At 44.1% G+C, this 24,689-nt stretch overlaps 1 protein-coding gene across 1 annotated transcript; it reads right to left on the reverse strand.

The window, feature by feature from the left end:
- Window positions 1–1,237: 1,237 nt before the first annotated feature.
- LOC124716969 (cuticle protein 16.5-like) lies at window positions 1,238–24,250 on the reverse strand. The gene is made up of 5 exons (XM_047243571.1): window positions 24,179–24,250; window positions 16,113–16,256; window positions 8,919–9,223; window positions 5,244–5,339; window positions 1,238–1,357 (listed from the first exon to the last, which is right to left on the reverse strand). Exons 1-4 carry the CDS (start codon window positions 24,191–24,193, stop codon window positions 5,267–5,269), a joined length of 537 nt encoding a protein of 178 aa, XP_047099527.1. The 5' UTR covers window positions 24,194–24,250; the 3' UTR covers window positions 1,238–1,357; window positions 5,244–5,266.
- Between the last annotated feature and the right edge of the window lie 439 nt (window positions 24,251–24,689).

The raw sequence follows: 24,689 nt of genomic DNA on the forward strand, positions 1-24,689 counted from the left end.
AAAATGGTATCAATGACAAGATTTACAAATGACATTGCTTCTATCCGTATGGGCGAGTAACAATTGCAGAGTCTGTTGAACGAAATCAAGAACGTAATGATTAACAGCGAACTGGACTAAGCCCATGTAATATGGAGTAGCACAAATAAGATTAGCAAAAAAGTTAACATCGGAATTAGGGACCACGAAACAGAGGAAGAGAAGGACTTACGCTACATTGGGAACTGGAGAGTGTCCTTCTAAGTAAAAAGTTTAGTTTTGGCTACATAAGAGAAGAGTGCCATTAAATTGCGTGTTCTCTCTTGCTATGTACACCTCACTGTTTACTTCACTTTTAATGACAGTGTCTCTCGATTCCAAAAGATATGTGCAAAGAAGTCTCTCCGAGGTTGTGACGCATGTAGACGACGAGTGAAATTGCAATCGCTGCGTCCATTGATTTTGACAAGATGTCGTGGCGTCCTTGATTTTGAGTGAACATACAATGAAATAATTAATTACGCTCTTGGGAGGCAAAATGGCTAGAATCAAACAGCTTACCTGAAAAGTACCCATATCAAACCATCTATACTCCCAAAATCCCTTGGAGAATTTCAGCAAGTTTAATCACTTGCAATGACAAGGTTTTTTTTCTGCACTGTTGTACACATTGTTAGTTGTTCCATAACTCTTGGTACCTCAGCGATCATACTCTCATTTTCATTCAGTTTTCTCACTCTCTTGCCACTTTTGTTCAACTGTATCTTCCTCTGATTTTAAACAGATATTGTTCTCTCTCGGCGTAGCAAGCACACAACGGAAAATATACATGTACAACACATTCGTACAACACTTACATTTTTTTCATATCATTTTTTAGAAAAAGGGTAAATATAAACACTTGGAAGAATTTCGTCACGTATCCTTTCCTCCGACATTACTACGGTGTTAACTTTTCCGTTTCACAATTGCATCCCCGTCCATTCCGTTGTTTTCACAGGTAATTCCTATGATATTACTATTTTCTATGCGTGTAGAATTCTAGAAGATGCGAATACGCCAAGGGTTGAAAGTCATTTCGAATAAAATGAGGTGAAGACTTCTATTGTTGACTAAGATGTAGCGTATAAGATGAAAATTCTGCCTTTTTCCCCATTATCCTTTATAATGGTTCAGAAGTAGCTCGTGTCAGATTTTCTGATGAAAGATGACATTTATTGGGCACTGCTGTATTTAATAAGGGGAAACAACAGCTTCATTTGTTTGAAAAAATTTATTTAACTATGAGGGTAATTCTCACATGAGGGTATTTGAGCACGTCCTGCGTTTTGGTAACAATCGTAGAAAATGCTGCTCTCCGCAATTTAGTGCCGCCAACCTGAAAACAAGAAACAATCATGCTAAATGAAGGTACTGATACGTATAGTTCAGTATTAACATTACACCTTTTGAAAGCGTCTCAGCCTCGGTTTTAATTGCTGAAACTATTCGGAACATTTCGCGGTAGCAGGTAATCCTCACTTTTAGCTTAAAAATCACATTATTTTGATTGGTTGCCTGTGACTTTATTCCGACAGCACTACAGTGGGACATGAAATATGATTTCATATATCAAATACTGTCACCATTCTAAAGCAGTTGACCTCAGGATGAAACAGGTGTTACGCAAGCATCGCCCTACCAACGGAACCATCTACTAAGCTTACATACTTATCCAAAGCCTTGAGTCCACCAATAAGTCTTCATAGATCATTCCTCACCAAGAGAAAAAAATCGAAGCAAATGTTACAAATGCTCTAATGACTTAGTATATTACGTTTATCGTAGCCAGCAAAATACGACAGAGCCACGAAATTGTTAACGTTATTGAAGTGTATTTGGTTCAAACTGAGTACGCATCCAGTCCCTAGTTTTCCTCAAATTACTTCGGAGGAATATATGTATGGTTTCCTCATCGTTTATTTTATCGAATGAAACAGTTCTGCTACTTAGAAGTGAGGTAACAACATGACACACTGTTTAGCTATTTACGCAAGCCAGAAGCTGTATAAAACTCTACATTACGTAACTGTGTAGTACTGATGGATACTGATAAATCACCAATTTACGCAGGGTGTTTGCGTAAGACCGTGCAAAAATTTTACGGGACATAGAGAATGTTCCACTGAATAGTTTGAGGTAGGGAACCTGAGGTATGAGAAGGCAGCTTAAGGAGATATGGAAGTGAACTTGCCTACCGTTTTCTCTAGCGTTACCGTTTTCCATCTTATTTACGGCTAACATGCGTACAAGTTTACACGTACTGTTCTTCAAATGGTTCAAATGGCTCTAAGCAATATACACTCCTGGAAATGAAAAAATGAACACATTGACACCGGTGTGTCAGAGCCACCATACTTGCTCCGGACACTGCGAGAGGGCTGTACAAGCAATGATCACACGCACGGCACAGCGGACACACCAGGAACCGCGGTGTTGGCCGTCGAATGGCGCTAGCTGCGCAGCATTTGTGCACCGCCGCCGTCAGTGTCAGCCAGTTTGCCGTGGCATACGGAGCTCCATCGCAGTCTTTAACACTGGTAGCATGCCGCGACAGCGTGGACGTGAACCGTATGTGCAGTTGACGGACTTTGAGCGAGGGCGTATAGTGGGCATGCGGGAGGCCGGGTGGACGTACCGCCGAATTGCTCAACACGTGGGGCGTGAGGTCTCCACAGTACATCGATGTTGTCGCCAGTGGTCGGCGGAAGGTGCACGTGCCCGTCGACCTGGGACCGGACCGCAGCGACGCACGGATGCACGCCAAGACCGTAGGATCCTACGCAGTGCCGTAGGGGACCGCACCGCCACTTCCCAGCAAATTAGGGACACTGTTGCTCCTGGGGTATCGCCGAGGACCATTCGCAACCGTCTCCATAAAGCTGGGCTACGGTCCCGCACACCGTTAGGCCGTCTTCCGCTCACGCCCCAACATCGTGCAGCCCGCCTCCAGTGGTGTCGCGACAGGCGTGAATGGGGGGACGAATGGAGACGTGTCGTCTTCAGCGATGAGAGTCGCTTCTGCCTTGGTGTCAATGATGGTCGTATGCGTGTTTGGCGCCGTGCAGGTGAGCGCCACAATCAGGACTGCATACGACCGAGGCACACAGGGCCAACACCAGGCATCATGGTGTGGGGAGCGATCACCCACACTGGCCGTACACCACTGGTGATCGTCGAGGGGACACTGAATAGTGCACGGTACACCCAAACCGTCATCGAACCCATCGTTCTACCATTCCTAGACCGGCAAGGGAACGTGCTGTTCCAACAGGACAATGCACGTCCGCATGTATCCCGTGCCACCCAACGTGCTCTAGAAGGTGTAAGTCATCTACCCTGGCCAGCAAGATCTCCGGATCTGTCCCCCATTGAGCATGTTTGGGACTGGATGAAGCGTCGTCTCACGCGGTCTGCACGTCCAGCACGAACGCTGGTCCAACTGAGGCGCCAGGTGGAAATGGCATGGCAAGCCGTTCCACAGGACTACATCCAGCATCTCTACGATCGTCTCCATGGGAGAATAGCAGCCTGCATTGCTGCGAAAGGTGGATATACACTGTACTAGTGCCGACATTGTGTATGCTCTGTTGCCTGTGTCTATGTGCCTGTGGTTCTGTCAGTGTGATCATGTGATGTATCTAACCCCAGGAATGTGTCAATAAAGTTTCCCCTTCCTGGGACAATGAATTCACGGTGTTCTTATTTCAATTTCCGGGACATCACATACATCCATGCCCGAGGCAGGATTCGAACCTGCGACTGTAGCAGCAGCGCGGTTCCGGACTCAAGCACCTAGGACCGCTCGGCCACAGCGGCCGGCCACATGTACTGTTCTGTTTATTGACGTGTACATTCTCTACTTCATTCAAGGAAACAAAGAGGACGAGCCTGATTACTAGGAAATCTACTTGCCCATCTGAATGGCCACTTCTACTTGAGATTTGTGCAAACAGTTCTGCCTCAGTTGCTGGAGAACGTACCTCTGGGTGTTCGTGAGAGGGTGAGGATACAGCATGACGGTGCACCGCCCCAGTTCACTGTGGGTGTACGCAAACATCTCAGTGCTGTATATCCTGATTGCCATGTTGAGAGGTCCTATTCCATGGGGTGCTAGGGCCTTAACTGAATCTCCTTTAGTATTTCCTATGGTGATACATAATGTCACTTGAGTATGAGACACCAGTGGATACAGAGATGGTGGAATTGGTTGCCTAAATTGTAATTACCTGTGATGTTATTATTAAACGTTTCCCTGAGACATTTAAGTCTCTTTATTATCTACGATAATGATCGAAGCAGACGAAATGAATTAAAATTTGTGTTGTGGTGGGACTCGAACGCGGGTTTTCATGCTTCGTAAGGACGAACGCTAATCATTAGACTACCGCAATACGATGGTCAACATTGCTGCACGAACCACCGAAGGTAAATGCCCTCCCCAACTCAAACTTCAAATTCCTTTTCCCTTACATATTGTCACTACTGCCAGGGCTCTCCGATACTGGCAAGCACCCCAGCGTTGGACGTAATGGGACTTCATTGTACCATTGGTGATCTCATAGATCTTATAATTAAAGGTTTCCCTGAGACATTTAAGTCTCTTTTTATTATCTACGATAATGATCGAGGCAGACGAATGCTGGTGTGCTTGCCAATATCGGAGAGCCCTGGCAGTAGTGACAATATGCAGGGAAAAATTAATTGAAGTTTTTATTGGGGTGGGGGGGGCACTCACATTATGTAGTTCGTACAGGAATGTCGACCAGTCGACCATCGTACTGCAGTGGTGTACTCACAAATTTTAATTCATTTCGTCTTTTTCGATCATTACCTGTGACGTGATTCGAAACACAAAGGGGATATTTGTCAGGGTGTCTCACAATCTTCTTCACCAATGTCATGCAGCCATTGAGTTGTGCTGAGGTTGATGGCCGTCAGTTCTGCACGTTTTATAAGATACAGTACGAATGGTACGTTCATTCTGTGAATGATGGCATTTGCAATTAACTGTAACTATTTAAAATGTCTTCAGTGGATCATCCTCTACGTCCTGTTAAATTTTTGCACGCTCTTATGGAAACGCCGTGGATAATTTTCAAGGTACATAGTTGACACATCACTCCCTGAAATATGGCAACTACTCTGTAATGTTAGACACTTCAAGGAAAAAAGGTAGGAAGGTACAGATATTTTGAGAAGGCATGAGGGTATTGCTGAGTTACCTGATGTATAGATGGGGTTCCGTTTAGTGCAGGGCGTATCTGGAGTAGGACGCACCATACGCGCCATAGGCACCATAGCTCAGGGAAGAAGCGTACCTGTAACAGAGGAGGATGACCGCTGTCGTCACAAAATACACGTATTTGTCCTTGCTATGTTGCTGACTCCATAATATCTACCTCGCCATATGAACTATGGTCTATATCTTATATAGCTCTTGCTGTGTTAGTTTTGTTTGTATCTGATGTTGTTGAGGAATTCAGTTAATAAGGTTCAAACTCAGAGGCACAAGTTGTCACAAGTACAGAATCCACACGGAGTTTTACAATTGATATTGCAGCCATGTAGTGGTTCTGGAGGGAATTTCTAAGACAAAGTTTCGATATAAAACGCATGTCTGAAAACTTTTCTTTTGATTGTAAAATAAGTTTGAAGTTCGGATTACTTTCAAACTGGCTTTTCACAGTACTCACACAGCGGAGAGAGTGAACTCTTACCCGTGTTCTGTACAGGATCCTCTGCCATGGGCAGTGGTTCGAGTTTCATCGTCGGGTTCCCCTCTATATGGCGAAGGTCGTCCTCTTGAAAGCCGAGAGTGCTTCGTGGAGCACCACACTCAACATTCCCCGTAGCGATGCTACCGGTTTCTCTTAGTCGTTACTGTACTCGGAAGAAAAGTGCTGTGTGATGTCATAATTACAACAGGCAATGACGACGGTGCCCACTTCTCAGTTGGCTTGCGTACCGTGAAGCTGGAGTCCTGGCAGTTATCTGATTTTCAAACATATTTCGTATCCAAACTGGACCCTTTCCTTACATGGTTTCCCTACCAAAGTATTATCTCCACTACAACCCCTAGAAGCCTGTCATAAGATTTGCGAAACAGATCGAGTTCCACCTCTCTTGTCTTTCCGGTTTAGTTTCTTTCCGTAACTTACTTACCGATCATTTGACAGATAGCATGGGAATACCCATGAACTCAAGCATTTGGAATCAGCTAATGCCTCGTTGTTTATTCCAAGAAAATTCTAAAACTGGGTGTAAGTGCGTCCCGTAATAACTGATTTCACTCCTTTGTCTCTTGAAAAGCTTTGAGAAAGCGGCTATAGTATGAGAATGTCTGGTGACGACAGGAGCATTACTAATCAAGGTTGGTCCCGACTAGACTCTGAGACGATGGTAGCTGACCAGATTTTTGTCTAGCTCATGGCAAACAAATTCAACCTCCCTGCGACAACTGTTATGCAGTTCCAAGCAATTTGAACTGCTAGTTGCTGAACTGGTCATACATTAAAAGAAAAACTATGAGTCAAATCCTTTGGATCAAATGGGTGAGAAGTTCATATCGAATTGCAACATTGATAAAAAAGTTCAAGGTGTTTTCCTAATTGAAGTGTGTCTAATTAATTGGACCTAAAGGCAATGTTTCCGGACTTTCTTTCCTCTCCCTATTTTCACTCCCTGTTATCTTACTCAAGAAGATAATTATGCATGTATTTAGTGGTATAGAACAATAATAATACTGAGTGGAACAAATAGACACATCTTGCAGAGACCCCTTAAAGGACCTTCGAAATCTTACTATCAATTCAGATTTAATATTTGGTGGTATAAAACAAAGGAATCAATTTCAGCTAAAACTTTGCAGTCCACAGTGACTGCAGAAAACAAAGAAATATTTTTATTTACAGTTTGCTGTATGTGCAGTTCACAGCGGAGATGTGTAGCTTGCTATTCAACAAGTGCCCAGTAACATGGTGCAATACTTTAGGTAGTGCCTACAACCTACCTCACTATACACTTGTTCTACAAATTAGCTTATATTCAAAAACCGATAATACCTGTTAGCTAGTGGCAGAGTTGATTGTGAAGTGGCATTACAAGTAGTAGTGTATTGAAAAAAGATCTCTGCCTTTACAAATGTACGAGTAGTACTGATAAAGTAATAATTATCACTACCAGAAAATAGTATAACTTATATTTTGATCAAGCGGACACCTAGCGCTGTGGTACAATACTGTGGCGATGGGATTTCAGTGTGTACCATACCTGCAAACAACGACTTTTAAACAAACATGAATTTAACTATACATCTCAAATATTTTCGGTTGACAACCGAAACGTAATGTTCCTTATCGATATGCTACTCAACTGACATTCATTGACTAGTTCACATTCGAAGCCACTTAGCTCTCTTGATCAGTGCATTCTCCTCTTACTGCTGCTCTACTGATAACACAGTACTCACCATCTCGTTTTATAACGGCGAGTGACATCCAGTGGTTTGCTACGTTTTAAATAGAGATTCGGGATATTTTTTTTCCAAATAGTGTGGTTGTGAGCTACATGAAAAGCAGCGCAGGTAAAATGTCGTACACCTAATAAGATACAAAAGATTTGTGTGAGCAGGTTGTACCATTCACATGGACGCTAGTCAATTACATCCGTCTCCAATGACAGCAGTGTATCTTCCTTCAGATGGTATGGGTCTGGTCGAAAATGGGTCAGCAGCAAGGCCAAGGAAGAAATCAACTTATTAACCAAGCAAAGAGCTATTGTAGATGAGGATACCTGATTGAAGGCGTCAGGAAAAAGGATTACAATGATGGAAGAGAATATTTGGTTTATGTAGTCAATTGGACTTGATAGCGTAAAAATGGAGATCACATCCTCCACAGTTCCGTGAAGCTGCAGGGGCTCTATGGTTTCCTGTAGCAGAATATGCCTCTGTAATCGGGTTGAGATCATGCTATAACAGCGCTCAACAAACTTCGCACGTAGGCTAATGGCTGCCTCAAGCCAAATGGGTCATACACACTCTGTTTGCTAAGAAGTGGCTGCTGATAAATGGAATCTAAAAGTGAGGTTCAACAACGCCTACATGTTTCACGGACATGCCAGCCCTCGTCAGTGGCTAAGGTACGGAAACAGCTTTCCGTGGACTCCTGGGAGGCTTAACGTGCCCTAACAGGAGGTGCAGCTTGAAACTGTGTAAGGAGAGGACAGAACACTCAACTCCGCAAGTGCATGACAGCTGCTGTGCAGCTGAGCCCCAGATCCGTTGAAAACTGGTACCTGCCGAGGTCAGTACACAGGTAACATTCCAAAATAGGAAGATCCCGGTATAACTTGAAGGAAGTAGACTTAGATGTTGGTAGTATATACTGTGAATGTGGACAGAAGTGAATCACAACCAACTCGATTTAGTACTTACAGTGTCCAAGATACTGCACACCATCCTGGAGCCTTGCATGTTGTGTCATATGAAGATATAAATACAATGTATGCGTTTGCGGTGTCACCTATCGATACCACTCCATGGGCGTTACATCTGGCCGCGGAACTGCAAGTTTCCATCAGATGCTGGCAGCGATAGTGCGGGATCCGGTGAACCCAATAATGCACGCCCGCTGAGCCACACCTCAAGTTAGTAAATCTTCAGTTTACTGTGTTGATCTGTTCACTAATCATTTCTGCTCCTGTTCAGCTTTACTATGACAAGAGTTACCACACCACTCGACGGCCCACCTATCCTCACCGCTGTGTACGAAGTCATACACAACATTTTGTATTATCTGAGTCTAATATGCATATTTCCTAATATGATTGTGAATTTGTATGTTTTTTTTTTTTGACAATAAAGCTGGAAGTCAGTGTAACTGAGAGAAAATTGTTACCTCGCGTAGCTAAGGGCTGGAGCAGCAGCGTACGAGATGGCTGGAGCAGCGGCGATGGCTGGGGCGGCGTAGGAAATTGCCGGAGCAGCTGCTACTCTGGCGATTGCGGGGGCGGCGTAGCTGATCGCGGGGGCAGCGTAGCTAACTGCAGGAGCCGCAGCAATGGCAGGGGCGGCGTAGCTGACTGCAGGAGCAGCAGCGATGGCTGGGGCGGCGTAGCTGATAGCGGGGGCGGCAGCAATGGCGGGGGCGGCGTAGGTGACAGCGGGGGCGGCAGCAATGGCGGGGGCAGCGGCGTAGCCAACCTGCAGGAAAGACAGAGATGTAATCTGATACAGGACAGCAGCAAAGACGTCACCTGTCAAGTAATTTAGAAAAGGGTACATGAAACATGATAATATCTGACGTGTTAATTTCATTAATGAACAATAGACAGAAATTTAATTGGTGGGTCCATGAAACAAATGAAATTTCATAGACCTGAATGTAAAAATGTAAGCCACCTTATTGAGTGTCACCGCCCATATTCAGGCGATTAAAATCTCATATATGTTAGTATTTGGTGCGCCTATTGCAGCTCTACATGTTTTCTTGACGTCCCAACAGAGTATAAGAACATATGGTCCATAAAGCTGTTTATGACATGATATGGCTTGATTTACCTACCACATGTGGCATTTTGTAAATAAAGTAAGTTTTTGGTGTAGACGATCTTTCTCCCACTAAAATATTCCTGCTATAAATGTTCATGAAATATTTAACGTTTAATAAGACTGTTGTAACCAACTGGATATCAATTACAAGACCTTGTTATGGCGTTATACGCCTGAGGTGGGGAATTTTGATGACATGTAATATCTGCAGTTGTGAAATCAATGTGAGATGTAATGTAATGAAAACTATACGATCTGTGTCAAACACGACATGCAAGGTGCGATGGATCCGTTTAGTGAAGGAGATCATTAAAAAGCCTGAGGCCTATCTGTACTTTACTTCCCAATAAATGTTAATACAAATTCCAGAGTTCACAGAAGCAAGATCTGTGCTTGACTGTCAAATTAAGTCATAGCTTTGACCAAGAGTTACGTGTTTTTGGTGTGTCTCGTATCCAGCACGTAAATGACAAGCTACATTTTCGTGTTAGCAGAAGTATGTTTATTAGCCAGTTGACATTTAACTGAAGTATTATATGAAGTAAGGTTATGAGCTAAAGACATTCAAGTGTGTATTACTTAGTACCTGACATTTTGTTATACATAAACACCACAAATCTGCTAGAATCATTTTCGTTCCGCTCCTTGGTTCAGCACCTTATCTTCAACTGACAGACTTAAGAATTTTAATAGACTATACACCTCATTTCCGTAATTTGAAAATTCACTGCCTGCGCAAAGGTGAAGCACGGACAAGACGTGGTCGAATGACAATGTCACTCTGTACAACTACATACCACCAGTGCGTATATAAATGGTTAGACATATCTTATACAGCTTTCAAACGGTAAAATTCTGTTGTTAAAAAGGGCAAAACTGTTGAAGGAGAAGCTGAATAAAAGCTCGTTAATGCACTACAGCTGTATTTATTGAAACTCTCGTAGACTCTGACTGCATCTTATGGTGCATATCTGTATAAAAATTACTAATACTATTAACACAGCAAGTAAGTAATCATATAGTGGAAATATTTTGTTTGTGGATTGACTGATTTGAAAATCATACGAAATTCGACATGGTTTAACCAGTATGTCCAATTTCATATATTTTTTTGAATTTGTCAATCCACAAATAATTGATCCTGATTACGTAATTACTTATTCACTGTTAAATAGTATTGAAAATTTTTATACTGGGATGCACCAGAATAGGAAACTACAAATGGTGCGAAACTGACAGTCTGAGTCTACAAGGACCTCAAATAATAGAGCTATCGTGGATTAACGAGGTTTCAGTCTGTTTTAGTGCTTCAGTCTTCTGTAAACTACGTGTCAGTGTTTTAGCTTGTGGTGACTCTTGGTTTAAAATTATATGTAAAGAATTACAGTTGTAATTCTTAGTGACGGTCACAAAAGCCATTAGAATGTATAGATGTTGTAAATGTTTAGTGTTATCATCTGATCTGATAGGACATACAACGAGTGTGAAAAGTATCAGAGTGACCACTGTGAAGGACACAATGGAGACAGATACTCGTGTAAGACAGCGTTACCAAAAAGAGTCAGTTTCAAAGGATTCTAACTATGGGCCCCTTTGGCCAGCTGATTGAAAATCCAGATTTGTGAGGCAGTAGGCTGTGACAGCGGCCCGATGTTGTACTGCATAGCAACGTGAAGGCAAACATACTCGTTGTCAAGCTTCTGGCCGATGCATCTGACCGTAACAGGAGAGGATCTCCTCATTGGGCACCAACCACACCGAAACCCCTTCACATCAGCGCCTGACATCCGATAACAAGCAATGGAGAACGTGCAACATTTTGTGTCATCCTGAGCCATTGGTTTGGGATCAGCAGCAAACTGGCTGGTGATTTTCCGCCCCATACGAGGACCGCCATTATCGCAAGACCTGGTACGTCTCGAGTGATGCAGTTACTGTCAAGCAAGGATGATTAACGGCTTCGCGTTGCGTTCAGCAATGAACAGCGCTTCCGCGCTGTCCTGTATAGCCGTCTCCGGCGAGTGGAGAGAGTTTAGATTCTTCAGATATTTCAGAGATTGACATCAGTGTTACTCGGTACATCATGGTATGGGTAGTTTTCAGGTATGCCTTCGTATCACAGCTGCCAGTGATTGAAGAAACTCCTGAGAGCACAGTGGTACATTACGGACATCCCTCGTTCTTATGGGTTACATCTCATGCCCCAATGTTGTTGTGCCGTTTATCATTGAGCTATGCTCGTTCACACACCACATTCCTCATGAACTTTGTATGATGTTTAAGTACTGTCATGACCTTAAATCTCCAGGTCTGTCCCTGGTTGCACATCAACTCCACCTCCGTGTCAGTATGCAGGGTATCAAGGGCGAGTTACACGGGCTGTGGGTCACCTTGCCCCTGGAGAGGATACTGCACCTTTTTGAGATCATTCCCGAAGTAGTTAGTGCACACATCTTGGCTAGATATTTGTGGAACACTGACACCTGCTCGACTCATCTCCACCGCCTGCTATCATGGTGTATAAAGTACGAAGAAGCTCACTAGTTACCATTGTGTATAAATATTTTGTTGTGTTTACCTCTTCCTAATTCAGTTTTACAGTATTTTATCGAAACCGCTAGTGTTTCCAACATAATCAGTGCCTACATCTTGGCTACAGGGTTTGCAAAGTCATACCGATAAGTGGACTTTACCGTCGACTTCTTTATACGAGGGCAGTTCAATAAGTAATGCAACACATTTTTTTTCTCGGCCAATTTTGGTTGAAAAAACCGGAAATTTCTTGTGGAATATTTTCAAACATTCCCGCTTCGTCTCGTATAGTTTCATTGATTTCCGACAGGTAGCAGTGCTGTACGGAGCTGTTAAAATGGCGTCTGTAACGGATGTGCGTTGCAAACAACGGGCAGTGATCGAGTTTCTTTTGGCGGAAAACCAGGGCATCTCTGATATTCATAGGCGCTTGCAGAATGTCTACGGTGAGCTGGCAGTGGACAAACGCACGGTGAGTCGTTGGGCAAAGCGTGTGTCATCATCGCCGCAAGGTCAAGCAAGACTGTCTGATCTCCCGCGTGCGGGCCGGCCATGCACAGCTGTGACTCCTGCAAAGGCGGAGCGTGCGAACACACTCGTTCGACATGATCGACGGATCACCATCAAACAACTCAGTGCTCAACTTGACATCTCTGTTGGTAGTGCTGTCACAATTGTTCACCAGTTGGGATATTCAAAGGTTTGTTCCCGCTGGGTCCCTCGTTGTCTAACCGAACACTATAAAGAGCAAAGAAGAACAATCTGTGCGGAATTGCTTGCTCGTCATGTGGCTGAGGGTGACAATTTCTTGTCAAAGATTGTTACAGGCGATGAAACATGGGTTGATCACTTCGAACCTGAAACAAAACGGCAATCAATGGAATGGCGCCACACCCACTCCCCTACCAAGAAAAAGTTTAAAGCCATACCCTCAGCCGGTAAAGTCATGGTTACAGTCTTCTGGGACGCTGAAGGGGTTATTCTGTTCGATGTCCTTCCCCATGGTCAAACGATCAACTCTGAAGTGTATTGTGCTACTCTTCAGAAATTGAAGAAACGACTTCAGCGTGTTCGTAGGCACAAAAATCTGAACGAATTTCTCCTTCTTCACGACAACGCAAGACCTCACACAAGTCTTCGCACCCGAGAGGAGCTCACAAAACTTCAGTGGACTGTTCTTCCTCATGCACCCTACAGCCCCGATCTCGCACCGTCGGATTTCAATATGTTTGGCCCAATGAAGGACGCAATCCGTGGGAGGCACTACGCGGATGATGAAGAAGTTATTGATGCAGTACGACGTTGGCTCCGACATCGACCAGTGGAATGGTACCGTGCAGGCATACAGGCCCTCATTTCAAGGTGGCGTAAGGCCGTAGCATTGAATGGAGATTACGTCGAAAAATAGTGTTGTGTAGCTAAAAGATTGGGGAATAACCTCGTGTATTTCAATGCTGAATAAAACAACCCCTGTTTTAGAAAAAAAATGTGTTGCATTACTTATTGAACTGCCCTCGTAATTTTGAATCGATTTTGTAATCACTGAAATAACGTAATACCCCCTCAACCAGTGAAGATTCTTTTTGTCTCCTCCTATCTTTGTAGGTGCTTTATATTGCTTGTCAGGGTGTAGAGATGAGTGGGCGTTGAGTATGGCATGACCGTATTTTAAAATTCTGAAATTTGGCAGACCGTGAAATACTGACAAAACTATCTGCAGAAAATGTTTTGGTGATTACACACAAAGTATGCTGTCTAACCTCTGTGGAGCCTTATATAATGGAGTCAGTTACCGGACTTGTATACAAAATCTGTTAATCAGAGAAACCAGCAGATTTAAATTATAGACTAACCGTATTCGACCGTGGAGCCTTGTGCATGGGGGAGGGGGAAGGAGAGGGGGCGATGGTGGATTGGCGGACGGGCCAAAGGGGCTAGCTGAGAGAGTATTTTTGTGTCCAGAGAAGGATAGCAGATTCCAGTTACTCCATTTAAGGAGCACTTGCAGAATGAGCACCACCCTTTTTACGAACAGGGAAAGCACGTCCCAGAACAGTTAGAGCAATGAGCAATATGAGATATAAGACGTTTCATTTCAAAAATAGGTCAGGTACTTGGGGTGGAGGCTGTGCGACTTTTCTGTACCGCCCGAGAGCACGTGGGGAGCGTTTGACATGTGTTTAGCGCATGCGCTGAATACATATAACAATGCTACTTGACGAGTTAGCTGTATCATCAGCGCTTGCCTGTGAGTTGGCTGAAGGTCGCCCAGTAATGCCCACGCCCTGTGGGTTGGCGTAGGAACAGACTGAGCTAGAGGGAAAATGTACCCTTAAGAACTCCACAAGACCGGCTTAATACAGCCGAGGATCGCTAATAATTCCATGGAAGCGTTTTAAAATTGAATTAAAAAATAGTATTGACCGCAATGAAATATTTATTGGCAGTGGTAACGGGTTCGATTGAACATGTGACCATCTTCAGACCATGTAAAGCATGCAGGATGGAAACTAGTTACCATCGTCAATAAATGTTTTATTGGATTCAACTGTTTCTGATTCAATGTTGAAATATTTTATCGCAACCGCTAATATTTCCCACGAGAAATGTTCTAATGTTCTCAAAAATAGCTTATGCATGGAACTGCGGTAGCACATATGTATCAGTATCTGAAATTAGATATGTAGATAGTCTGTCGCCATTAATCACTTGTTTAATACTTCTAGTATCTTTGCATCAGGAAGATAGTAAATTTATTTCAGTAAAATGTGAACGAATGGTTACTGTTTCGTAAGGTAGAAATGTATCATCATAACAACTCAGTCAAAGTACTTTAATGCCTTCCAGTTGATCATTTATGGCGCTAGGGATGTTGGAGTGCTGGTTTCACTTAAGCTTGAAGGAATTAAAGCTCTTTCTTTTACATTGTGGTCTACCTTTACGAATTGTAACAGGGCATTGTTTAACCATTATTGTAGCAAGCTATGCGACATTGTGGGAAAGAACTGGAGGTGCTAACCCGCCGTGTAATGACTCGAAACTGGATATCTTTGTTGGATTGGAATCTGATCACAATTTCATATACCGGACGATTGTATACTCATTCCGCTAACTGGTGAAATCCTTTCTGGCTGTCAGCCGAGTCAAGGTGTCGTGTTGTCTTGTAGAAACGTTTCGAAAAGATTCTTACCCTTCATCTTTAAAACTCCTCGCCTGAAAATGAAGAGTACAATCCTTGTCGAAACGTTGTGACAACCCAAAACCCTACACTTCTGACAATGCTTCCCTTTATCTGTATTTAATCTTTTTATTATCAGATTACAATCGGTTTTGTGGTACCGAAAACCACATCCTCGGGTGACATGTGGCTACGTCATAAGAACTAAGTGGCCTGGAATGGGGACGCCAACTTTCGTTTTCAGATCAAAGTAATAAACTAGTAAGTGGCGTTACGTCAACGAATCAATAACAGTTGGCCGTATGGATCCCAGTCCAAAATGGTTGGTGGAGCTACAACTATAGTCAACGCGCATTCCCGAAACACGTGGCATCAAAGCGCACTGTGAAATACTGACTATTATGGACTCGAATCTCTACGTCCGACTGATTCTCATTGTTTGACGTACCCCTTTTTAAAGGTTTATTGATCGGTTTTCAGTGACACGGTATCGGTTCGTATCTGATAGTACGGAACACAACTAAAGCAGTCACTGAATCCCAATGATAATTACTCACAACCGTGGTTGTCATGTTTACAAGGTTTTCTGCAACCCGAGAAGAGGTCATGTACGAAGTACGCTTAGAAAGTCTGTATTTCAATACCAAACCACTGATACTTTTAGCACTGGCGGCTTTAAATCATCAGTATCTGACCTCATTTGCCCGTGTGGTAGTGCTACTGTTTATCTGGAATGAACTACACGAGATGCACGCTTGCAGCTGCTGTTACCTATACTGTGGTCTTGTCAGATACTGTGAAAGAAGTGGAAAACGCACAGTGAATACTCACCGCTGCCGGAGCGGCGATGGCTGCTCCGTACCCGTATCCGCCGTATCCCAGACCCAGGAGTCCCCTCTTCTCCTGCTTCTTCTCAGCGGTCGCCTCCTTGTTTTCAGCGGCCAGCACGCAGGCGGCTACAGCGAACAGGATGACCTGAAAAAAAAGTTGCGAGATGTAACAAGAAGAAAAAATCAGTGACGCCTTTAACGACTGTTTCCTCTGAAATAACGTTGGAGGAGTGCCCTCCGAATTCACTCCGGAATGGTCTCGCATTGTAAACCAGTTCAGCTTTGGAAAGTAATCATAAAAAAATAATCCGATTAATTTCCTCTGTGATACAACGGTTCAGCTAAATCACCTACACGTGTCCTGTATTTTACCAATATCTACGCCTACATAAGCAAACCATACTAAAAACAGGGTGTCACGGTTTAACGTGTAATAGTATGAAATAAGCCAACCATACTGACTACAGGGTGTTCGGATTTAACATGTACACTACTGGCCATTAAAATTGCTACACCAAGAAGAAATGCAGATGATAAACGGGTATTCATTGGATAAATATATTATACCAGAACTGACATGCGATTACATTTTCACGCAATTTGGGTACATAGATCGAGAGAAATCAGTACCTAGAACAACCACCTCTGGCCGTAATAGCGGCCTTGATACGCGTGGGCATTGAGTCAAACAGAGCTCCGATGGCGTGTACAGGTACAGCTGCCCATGCACCTTCAACACAGTTCATCAATAGTAGTGACTGTCGTAATGTGACGAGCCAGTTGCTCTCTCACCATTGACCAGATGTTTTCAATTGGTGAGAGATCTGGCGAATGTGCTGGCTAGGGCAGCAGTCGAACATTTTCTGTATCCAGAAAGACCCGTACAGGACCTGCATTATCCTAATGAAATGTAGGGTTTCGCAGGGATCGAATGAAGGGTAGAGACACTGGTCGTAACACATCTGAAATGTAACTCCACTGTTCAAAGTGCTGTCAATGTGAACAAGATGTGACCGAGACGTGTAACCAATGGCACCCCATACAATCACGCCGGGTGATACGCCAGTATGGCGATGACGAATACACGCTTCCAATGTGTGTTCACCGCGATGTCGCCAAACACGGATACGACCATCATGATGCTGTACACAGAACCTGGATTCATCCGAAAAAATGACGTTTTGCCATTCGTGCACCCAGGTTCGTCACTGACTACACCATCGCAGGCACTCCTGTCTGTGGTACAGCGTCAAGGGTAACCGCAGCCATGGTCTCCGAGCTGCTGCTGCTGCAAACGCCGTCGAACTGTTCGTGTAGGTGGTTGTTGTCTTGCAGACGTCCCCATCTGTTGACTCAGGGACCGAGGCGTGGCTGCACGATCCGTTACAGCCATGCGGATAAGATGCCTGTCATCTCGACTGCATGTGATACGAAGCCGTTGGGATCCTGCACTGCGTTCCGTATTACCCTCCTGAACCCACCGATTCCATATTCTGCTAACAGTCATTGGACACCGACCAACGCGAGCAGCAATGTCGCGATACGACAAACAGCAATCGCGATAGGCTAGAATCGGACCTTTACCAAAGTCGGCAGCGTGATGTTACGCAGTGCTCCTCCTTACACGAGGTTGGACACTTTCCTCATGTCAGCACGTTGTAGGTGTCGCCACCGGCGCCAACATTGTGTGAATGCTCTGAAAAGCTAATCATTTGCTTATCACAGCATCTTCTTCCTGTCTGTTAAATTTCGCGTCAGTAGCACGTCATCTTCGTGGTGTAGCAATTTTAATGGCCAGTAGTGTAATACTATGAAATGTAATAACTTGAGACGTAAGCTATTTTCTGGTCGTTTGCTTGTACAAGTACAGTAACTCAAATTTTTTTGTGTTCGTTCGCGGCATTTGTTACCATGTACGCATGCGCCTAAAAGCGTGTCAGTAGCTCTGAGTACTGCACAGCAGAAGGTGTTTTCTCTCCCGGTGTCTGTGCGGTTTATGTCCCGGTGTCAAAGTCTGTTATACAGGTATAACTTCTTTTTTGGCGTGAGTAGCGACTACGACCAATTCACGACGTTCTCACTCGCGTAACAATCAAGAAATGGGACGAGCGACTTTGGCAAACAGCGAATTTTCATTCGATGTCGGGCCACCGTGCTAAGTACGCAGTTCCAGAGGCTACTGTCGAATTAATCCGCGTTTCCTCCCTGTGAACCATCCATTGTGAGTCAATCCGACAAGCAAGTAGGCTGTTACAGTTACCTCGTACGAACGTACTTGATGCCATCGACAAGGCTTTGCTCCTATGGAGCCGGCCGCGGTGGTCTAGCGGTTCTAGGCGCGCAGTCCCGAACCGCGCGACTGCTACGGTCGCCGGTTCGAATCCTGCCTCGGGCATGGATGTGTGTGATGTCCTTAGGTTAGTTAGGTTTAAGTAGTTCTAAGTTCTAGGGGACTGATGACCACAGATGTTAAGTCCCATAGTGCTTAGAGCCATTTGATTTGGCTCCTATGGACATATAAACTGCAGCTCAAAATCAAGCTTGAGGATAGGAAGGAGACAATTGTGTCATAAATGGATCAAATCGAGGCATTCATGGATTTCGTCTGTATCTCGGACGAGGCTACATTCCACAATTCCGGTACGGTAAACGCGCACAACCAACCCCCACTCCCTCCCCGCATCCAGTGACAGGATGCGAACATGACTGTCCGAAAGTGAAAGTGTGGTGTAGAATGTTGAAGGACAGGGTGATAGGCACATTCTTCTTCGTAGAGCCTATAGTTAATGCAACGTACATGTTAGAGCTGTATACTGTGTCGCAACGTCTTCGTGACGTGGTGCGCCATCTTGTCTTTCAACAAGATGACCCACCATCCAGTTTAGTGAACATTTTGAGGGATTCCTTGGATCATGAGTTCAGAGATCTCTGGATGGGGAAAGGTAGTACATCGACTGCTTGGCTCCCCTTGAAGGCCAGACATTACGCTACTTAATTTTCTTCTGATTCGTAAAACGTCAAATGCAGCAGATGACCAATTTCCTACTTACTAAATCTGCTTCATCGTATACGTGCAGCTACCGCAAATGTTACACCTGCAATGCTGCAGAACTCTTCGACAGAAGTGGAATACAGATAAGATGTCTGTCGCACCACTAATGGTGCATATATCGAGGGATATTCTGTGTTGCCATACATGCAGAAATGTATCGCCAAAAATGCTCTCAAATACAAGATGTCAAATTAAACACTTCTCAACGGTCCAGTTTCCAAAATTATTTTGTTTTGCTACCAGTTTCGGCGTTTTATTACGCCATCTTCAGGCCCCTGAGCGACGTGGAGCAATATTCCGACTCGGTTCTGATAAAATAGTTTTGGAAATTAGAGGGGTGGAAGGTGTTTAATTTGATAGCCTGTATCGAACAGCCGAGTCCCACATCCACCTCTAATAAGATGCACGTACAGAGTATCTCAACTACCTCTCATGTTATTACATTTTATATGAATGTATGTTTAACCGTGACTCACTATATTAGTCATACTTTTAAAAGAGTGTATACATACACATATTTAATTTCATGTAAGAAAACTGAGTCGTGGTTAGCATATGTGCGAATCTTTGCGCTATGAAGGAATAAGAACACGCGATGTACTATTTTCTAAGATTGTCGTGGAAAAAAGTCAAAACATTTATATTTACCTCATAGTGCAAACAGTTCCTCTTGAAAACGGGACAGTTTGCTGCAACGGCTCGTGCTACGCATGACAAAGCGTAACCGGTGGGGTGTTCTAATATTTAAATAATTAATGACGCCGTTATGGTCTTTCGAAAATGGCCGATTGTAACGAATGAAATGAACTCACGGAATTATTTTAGCTTCCACCAATTTCGCCCTGTCATCATTTGAAATGAGCACACAGTCGGATATCTGAGCGCGTTAGCATGCCGCTTCCGGGATTCGCGGAGGCTCACCGACCCTGGATCGAATCCCCCCAGTGGATTAATGAAAAGGAGTGATCTTCTGGTCATCTTGTATGTAGCTCTTAGGCAGTTTCCCCTCCTCCGTCTAGTTGAATACCAGGCTGGTGTCCACGTCCTGTCTGTTACACTATCCGCAAAATTTCGAAAACGTTTTCACCCTCTAATATCGGACAATACTAGGCAGAAAGAGATGGGGAACGCAAATTGCATTGCAGGGAAGAAGGGATGGAACCAACGACTTTGCAGCAGTGATAACAGAGGTTCTCGCCAGATAAACGAAGTTCGCTGTCGGTCTTGGCTAGCACTTGCATTGATGAGCGTCCGGATCTGCAGAGTGCTGTTGGCAAGTGGGGTGCACTCAGCCCTTGTTAGGCAAACAGAAGAGCTACTCGACTGGGAAGTAACTGCTTCGATCACGAAAACTGACAATGGCCGGGAGAGCGTTGTGCTGAATACGTGCCACTCCATATCCGCATCCAGGACGCTTATCGAATGAGGACGACACGGCGGTCGGTCGGTGCCGTTGGGCTTTTCAAGGCCCAAGGCTTTCAAGGATGGAGAGAAGAAGGGGGGTGACAGTAACGGCATACAACCAGTCTCTACCACTGACATTGTCAAATCCATAAATTAACATGCCGACACACTGAGGACACGTGATAAAGTCTGGGAAAAGGAAGATAATTTTAAGTGCGTGGATTTACATCGAAAGAAAGTCTTTCACTGAGCCAGAAAAAGCATGCCTGACTATTGAAGTTGAAGGAGCGATTATCCAATAGCTTTCTGTCTTGTTGTGTTGGACATATGCGTGCCAAGTTGATCGACCAACAATGCTCGATTTGTTGTCACAAGGACGGATTCGGTCTTTGAGCTGTTGGGAGTGTGTTATGTAGTGTGGTACTTCAGTTGGCACATATCCAGACGGACTCTCCGTCTGTAAGCCATCTCCGTCCTTTCTATTCAGTCAACAGAATTCTAGGTAATTAGCAATAGGTTTCTAGTTCTTTACCGTCCTTTCTATTCAATCAACAGAATTCTAGGTAATTAGCAATAGGTTTCTAGTTCTTTAAAACCGATTGCACTTTCATAGCCCATAAAATTACTTACTATGGCACGGAAACTTCTTACTGATGAAAGGCGCATCGGTGAATCTAATGCAACTACTTTTCCTGGAAACATATTCAGTCTCGAATCTGAATGAATTAATGAAGGTAATGAATTAGTATTTGTGCCATGGCTGGGATTTGCACATCTGTCTAGTAAGAAGGAGACCCGGTTTCAAGTCCCGAACATGACATAAAGTTTTATTCATTACTTCAAATTCTACCCTTATCGTACTCATCTGTTACTTTTTTAAACTACAACTTGATCCCACTTCCCTAAAATGCTGCGTCAAACCTGTCTGCAAACTGAAGTGCTCAACATAGGAGAGAGCGATGTCATACTGGACAGACACGTGAAATCAGTGTTAGTAATGCCGAAATGGATGGCTCAGATTTGTTGCATGAATTAGAATTGGGGAAAGACTCGTACATTTGTAAAGGAAAACGCTTGCAAGACGTTACCGTGACCCGTTCTACAACTTGGAGTACGTATCAAGTTGCCATGGCAGGAGACATCGAACGAATTCAGAGATGCGCCGGCAGCACCTCAGCAGGTGCATATGTCCCATGAGAAATTCTAACAGAAATACTCGGAGAACGTATACCGAAATACTATCGCTTGCTACGATACACTCGGTGTAAAACACTGACCCAGCAGACCTATATGGTCACAAAACATAGTTAGGTCAAAGTGGCCTCACATAGACAATCGTTATTATCTATGCATAATAAAGGGAGTCGTAGGTGGAGTGGTCAGAGATAGGAACGATCATTCTGTGCTGTGTACCTTAAGAACTACGAGCACTTGTTGAGTAGTAGAGAGGTGTTCTGCAGTAGAGAACATGAGCAAATGCTCAGAGCTCTTAAACTACGCATTTTACGGCCGATGTTTACTGGACATTTGTTTCTTGATTTCGTCCATACGACCAGCTGTCTCCTGGCCAAGAGAAGTCTACTGGTGTTAAACACAGGTCGTAGCTTGAGTAAGACGCTTCTGAGAATGTGCGTTTGGAGCACAGCGTTGTGTGGTAGTGAATCGTGGACAGTGGGGAAACTGGAACAGATAAGAATTGAAGAAATGTGTTTGCAGCAGAAGGACGCTGAAAATCGGGTGGACTGACAAGATGAGGGATGCGGTGGTTCTCCGTGGAATTGGAGAAGGAAGACAAGTATGGAAAACACTGGAAAGAAGAAGGCGTCAGGCATCCCTGGTACTAGGAGCTGTAGACGGTAAAAACTGTAAGGGAGGACAGAGATTGGAATATATCCAGCAAATAATTGAGGACGTAGGTTGCCAGTGGTATTCTGTAATGAGTGGATGGACACAGGAGAGAAAAACGTATCGGGCTGCATCAAGAGAATCAGATGATGCATGACCTAAAAGAAAGAAAGAACGCCTTTCAAAACATGGAACGCGAAGAGCTTGCAGTAGAAGAGACTTGTTTCGCAGTTTCAAAGACGAAGTTCTCATAGCTTTTAAGGTTTTCCTTTTTGGAGTCTATGTTTGCAAATCTTATTTGCTCCCAATCGTCGTTCCTGTCATATGTCTGAATATTGCCTATCCCTCCTTGTTCACTCTGTATAAAACTTTGTCTCTTTTAATCAGATCTGAAAGTGGTCCGGAAGGGCCGAACTCTACAGTCCGGAGACATTTTTTGTGACTCCAGACTGAAATCAAAGAAACCAGCTATGTAGAGGGACATCCTTGGACGACATTGTTCTAGTGGAAAACCCCTATTCGAAGTTTAACCACATCGGTATTTGGGAAGACACGTCGACAATTGTGCCAGCCAGCCTGGATTTGGTTTTCAGGTGGTTTTCCACAACCGTCTAGGCGAATACCACGCTTGTTCCCACGTCTCGCCTCAGTTAAACGATTCACAAAGATTTCGAATACATTCTCATATCGCTGCACAGACGCAGACAGACAGGGTAAAAAAATTCCATGCCGGGGGAAAAAGGGGTGCTGACACGAGGACCGTCTGACAACCCTTTATCAGTAACGTTGGCAAATCCAGATGACATCCTTACACTCCGTAAAGGCACGACATAAGGTCAGGAAAACAAGGGAGTATTCGAAAAACGAACATTAGTCTACAACCGTAATATATCTCGTGTTGAAATCCAATGAATGAAATAAATATAATAACAAAATAAAGACCAAACAGAGGCAAAAACACCTTGTTCCTCTATCGCTCAGTACCAGTAATATTGTTTTGATCTACCCTCAAAAAAAAAAAAATGGTTCAAATGGCTCTGAGCACTATGGGACTTAACATCTGAGGTTATCAGTCCCCTAGACTTAGAACTACTTAAACCTAACTAACCTAAGGACATCACACACATCCATGCCAGAGGCAGGATTGGAACCTGCGACCGTAGCAGCCGCGCGGCGCCGGACTAAAGCGCCTAGAACCGCTCGGCCACTCCGGCCTCACCACCCACCGTACTCTTAACTAGAGGAGTATACAGCTGTCGCAGAAGTAGTGGTCAACATACACATATACGACGGGAACTATCATTCGAAGCGAAAATGTGTGGTAAACGTGTGCTCTGAAACACATACTTCTAGGATTATGATCACCTGTTCATCTCTGCTACTGTGAAACACGTCTTTTCTGCTGAATGAGTGTTGGTATCCACTTTAGAGCGCCTGTTCACCGCAAATTTATATCTTGTTTTGGTTCATTTTACATGCTGGCATAATACGCAAAGCAAAGAGCATGCAGCAGAAGAATATCGAAGATGCTCATAGGTTTTTAGCTATGGGTCTTAGGGCCCGTTCTTGCTAGATTTCCTGCCTCGAATGATCGCTCGTATCGTATCTCTGAATACTAACCATTCTTCCCAAAGACTCTGTTTATAACGTTACAGACGTGACGTTAAAACTATGAGCTTTTCTAGCCTCCATGGTATAGGTCAATATTTCATTGCGACGATTTCCAGCTTGGCAACAAAATCACTTATCCGGCAGTGTATACTTACAATGGCGGTCTTCATGGTGAGCAGGCGTGTGTTGGGCTCCGCAACGAGCTGAAGAAGTTTCCTGAGCAGATGTTTGTACGTGAGTGTGTTGGTGGCGGCTGCCCGCAGCTCTTATATACGATTAACGGCGACTAGTTATACCGGAATTGCCGCCTCTCGCTTAATGCATACTCGGCCACGATACAGCGTGACACGCGGACACGCCCCCAGACGTTGACCATCGTAACCTAAAACAGAGACGCAGCCAACAGGTTACAGGGAGACAGCAGTCCTACCGGAGCGAGACCAATGACCACACCCCGCTCGTTTTTACGTATCTGACCAGTTCCAACTCGTTATCGAAATTTGTGGTCAGACATCTGCAACAGGCCATCGGAAATAAATCCAGAGTGATGAAGTAATACGATGTGCTATTTTCGATGAGTTGTAGCCGGCAGAATCGTGACTTTCTAACGTACGCAAGTACATTCTTACGTTTATAGCAGGCTGAGTTTGTGAAAGGTATGAAAGG

The sequence above is a fragment of the Schistocerca piceifrons genome, chromosome 9, assembly GCF_021461385.2.
Source record: "Schistocerca piceifrons isolate TAMUIC-IGC-003096 chromosome 9, iqSchPice1.1, whole genome shotgun sequence".
NCBI lineage: Eukaryota > Metazoa > Arthropoda > Insecta > Orthoptera > Acrididae > Schistocerca > Schistocerca piceifrons.

Bases quoted from the DNA above. Each gene is read 5' to 3' on its own strand.
- LOC124716969 (XM_047243571.1), bottom strand. The intron at 9,224-16,112 runs GTGAGTATTCAC...TCTTTCCTGCAG, and splicing joins CCATCGCCGCTCCGGCAGCG to GTTGGCTACGCCGCTGCCCC. The intron at 5,340-8,918 runs GTAACAATTTTC...CCTCTGTTACAG, and splicing joins CCAGCCCTTAGCTACGCGAG to GTACGCTTCTTCCCTGAGCT.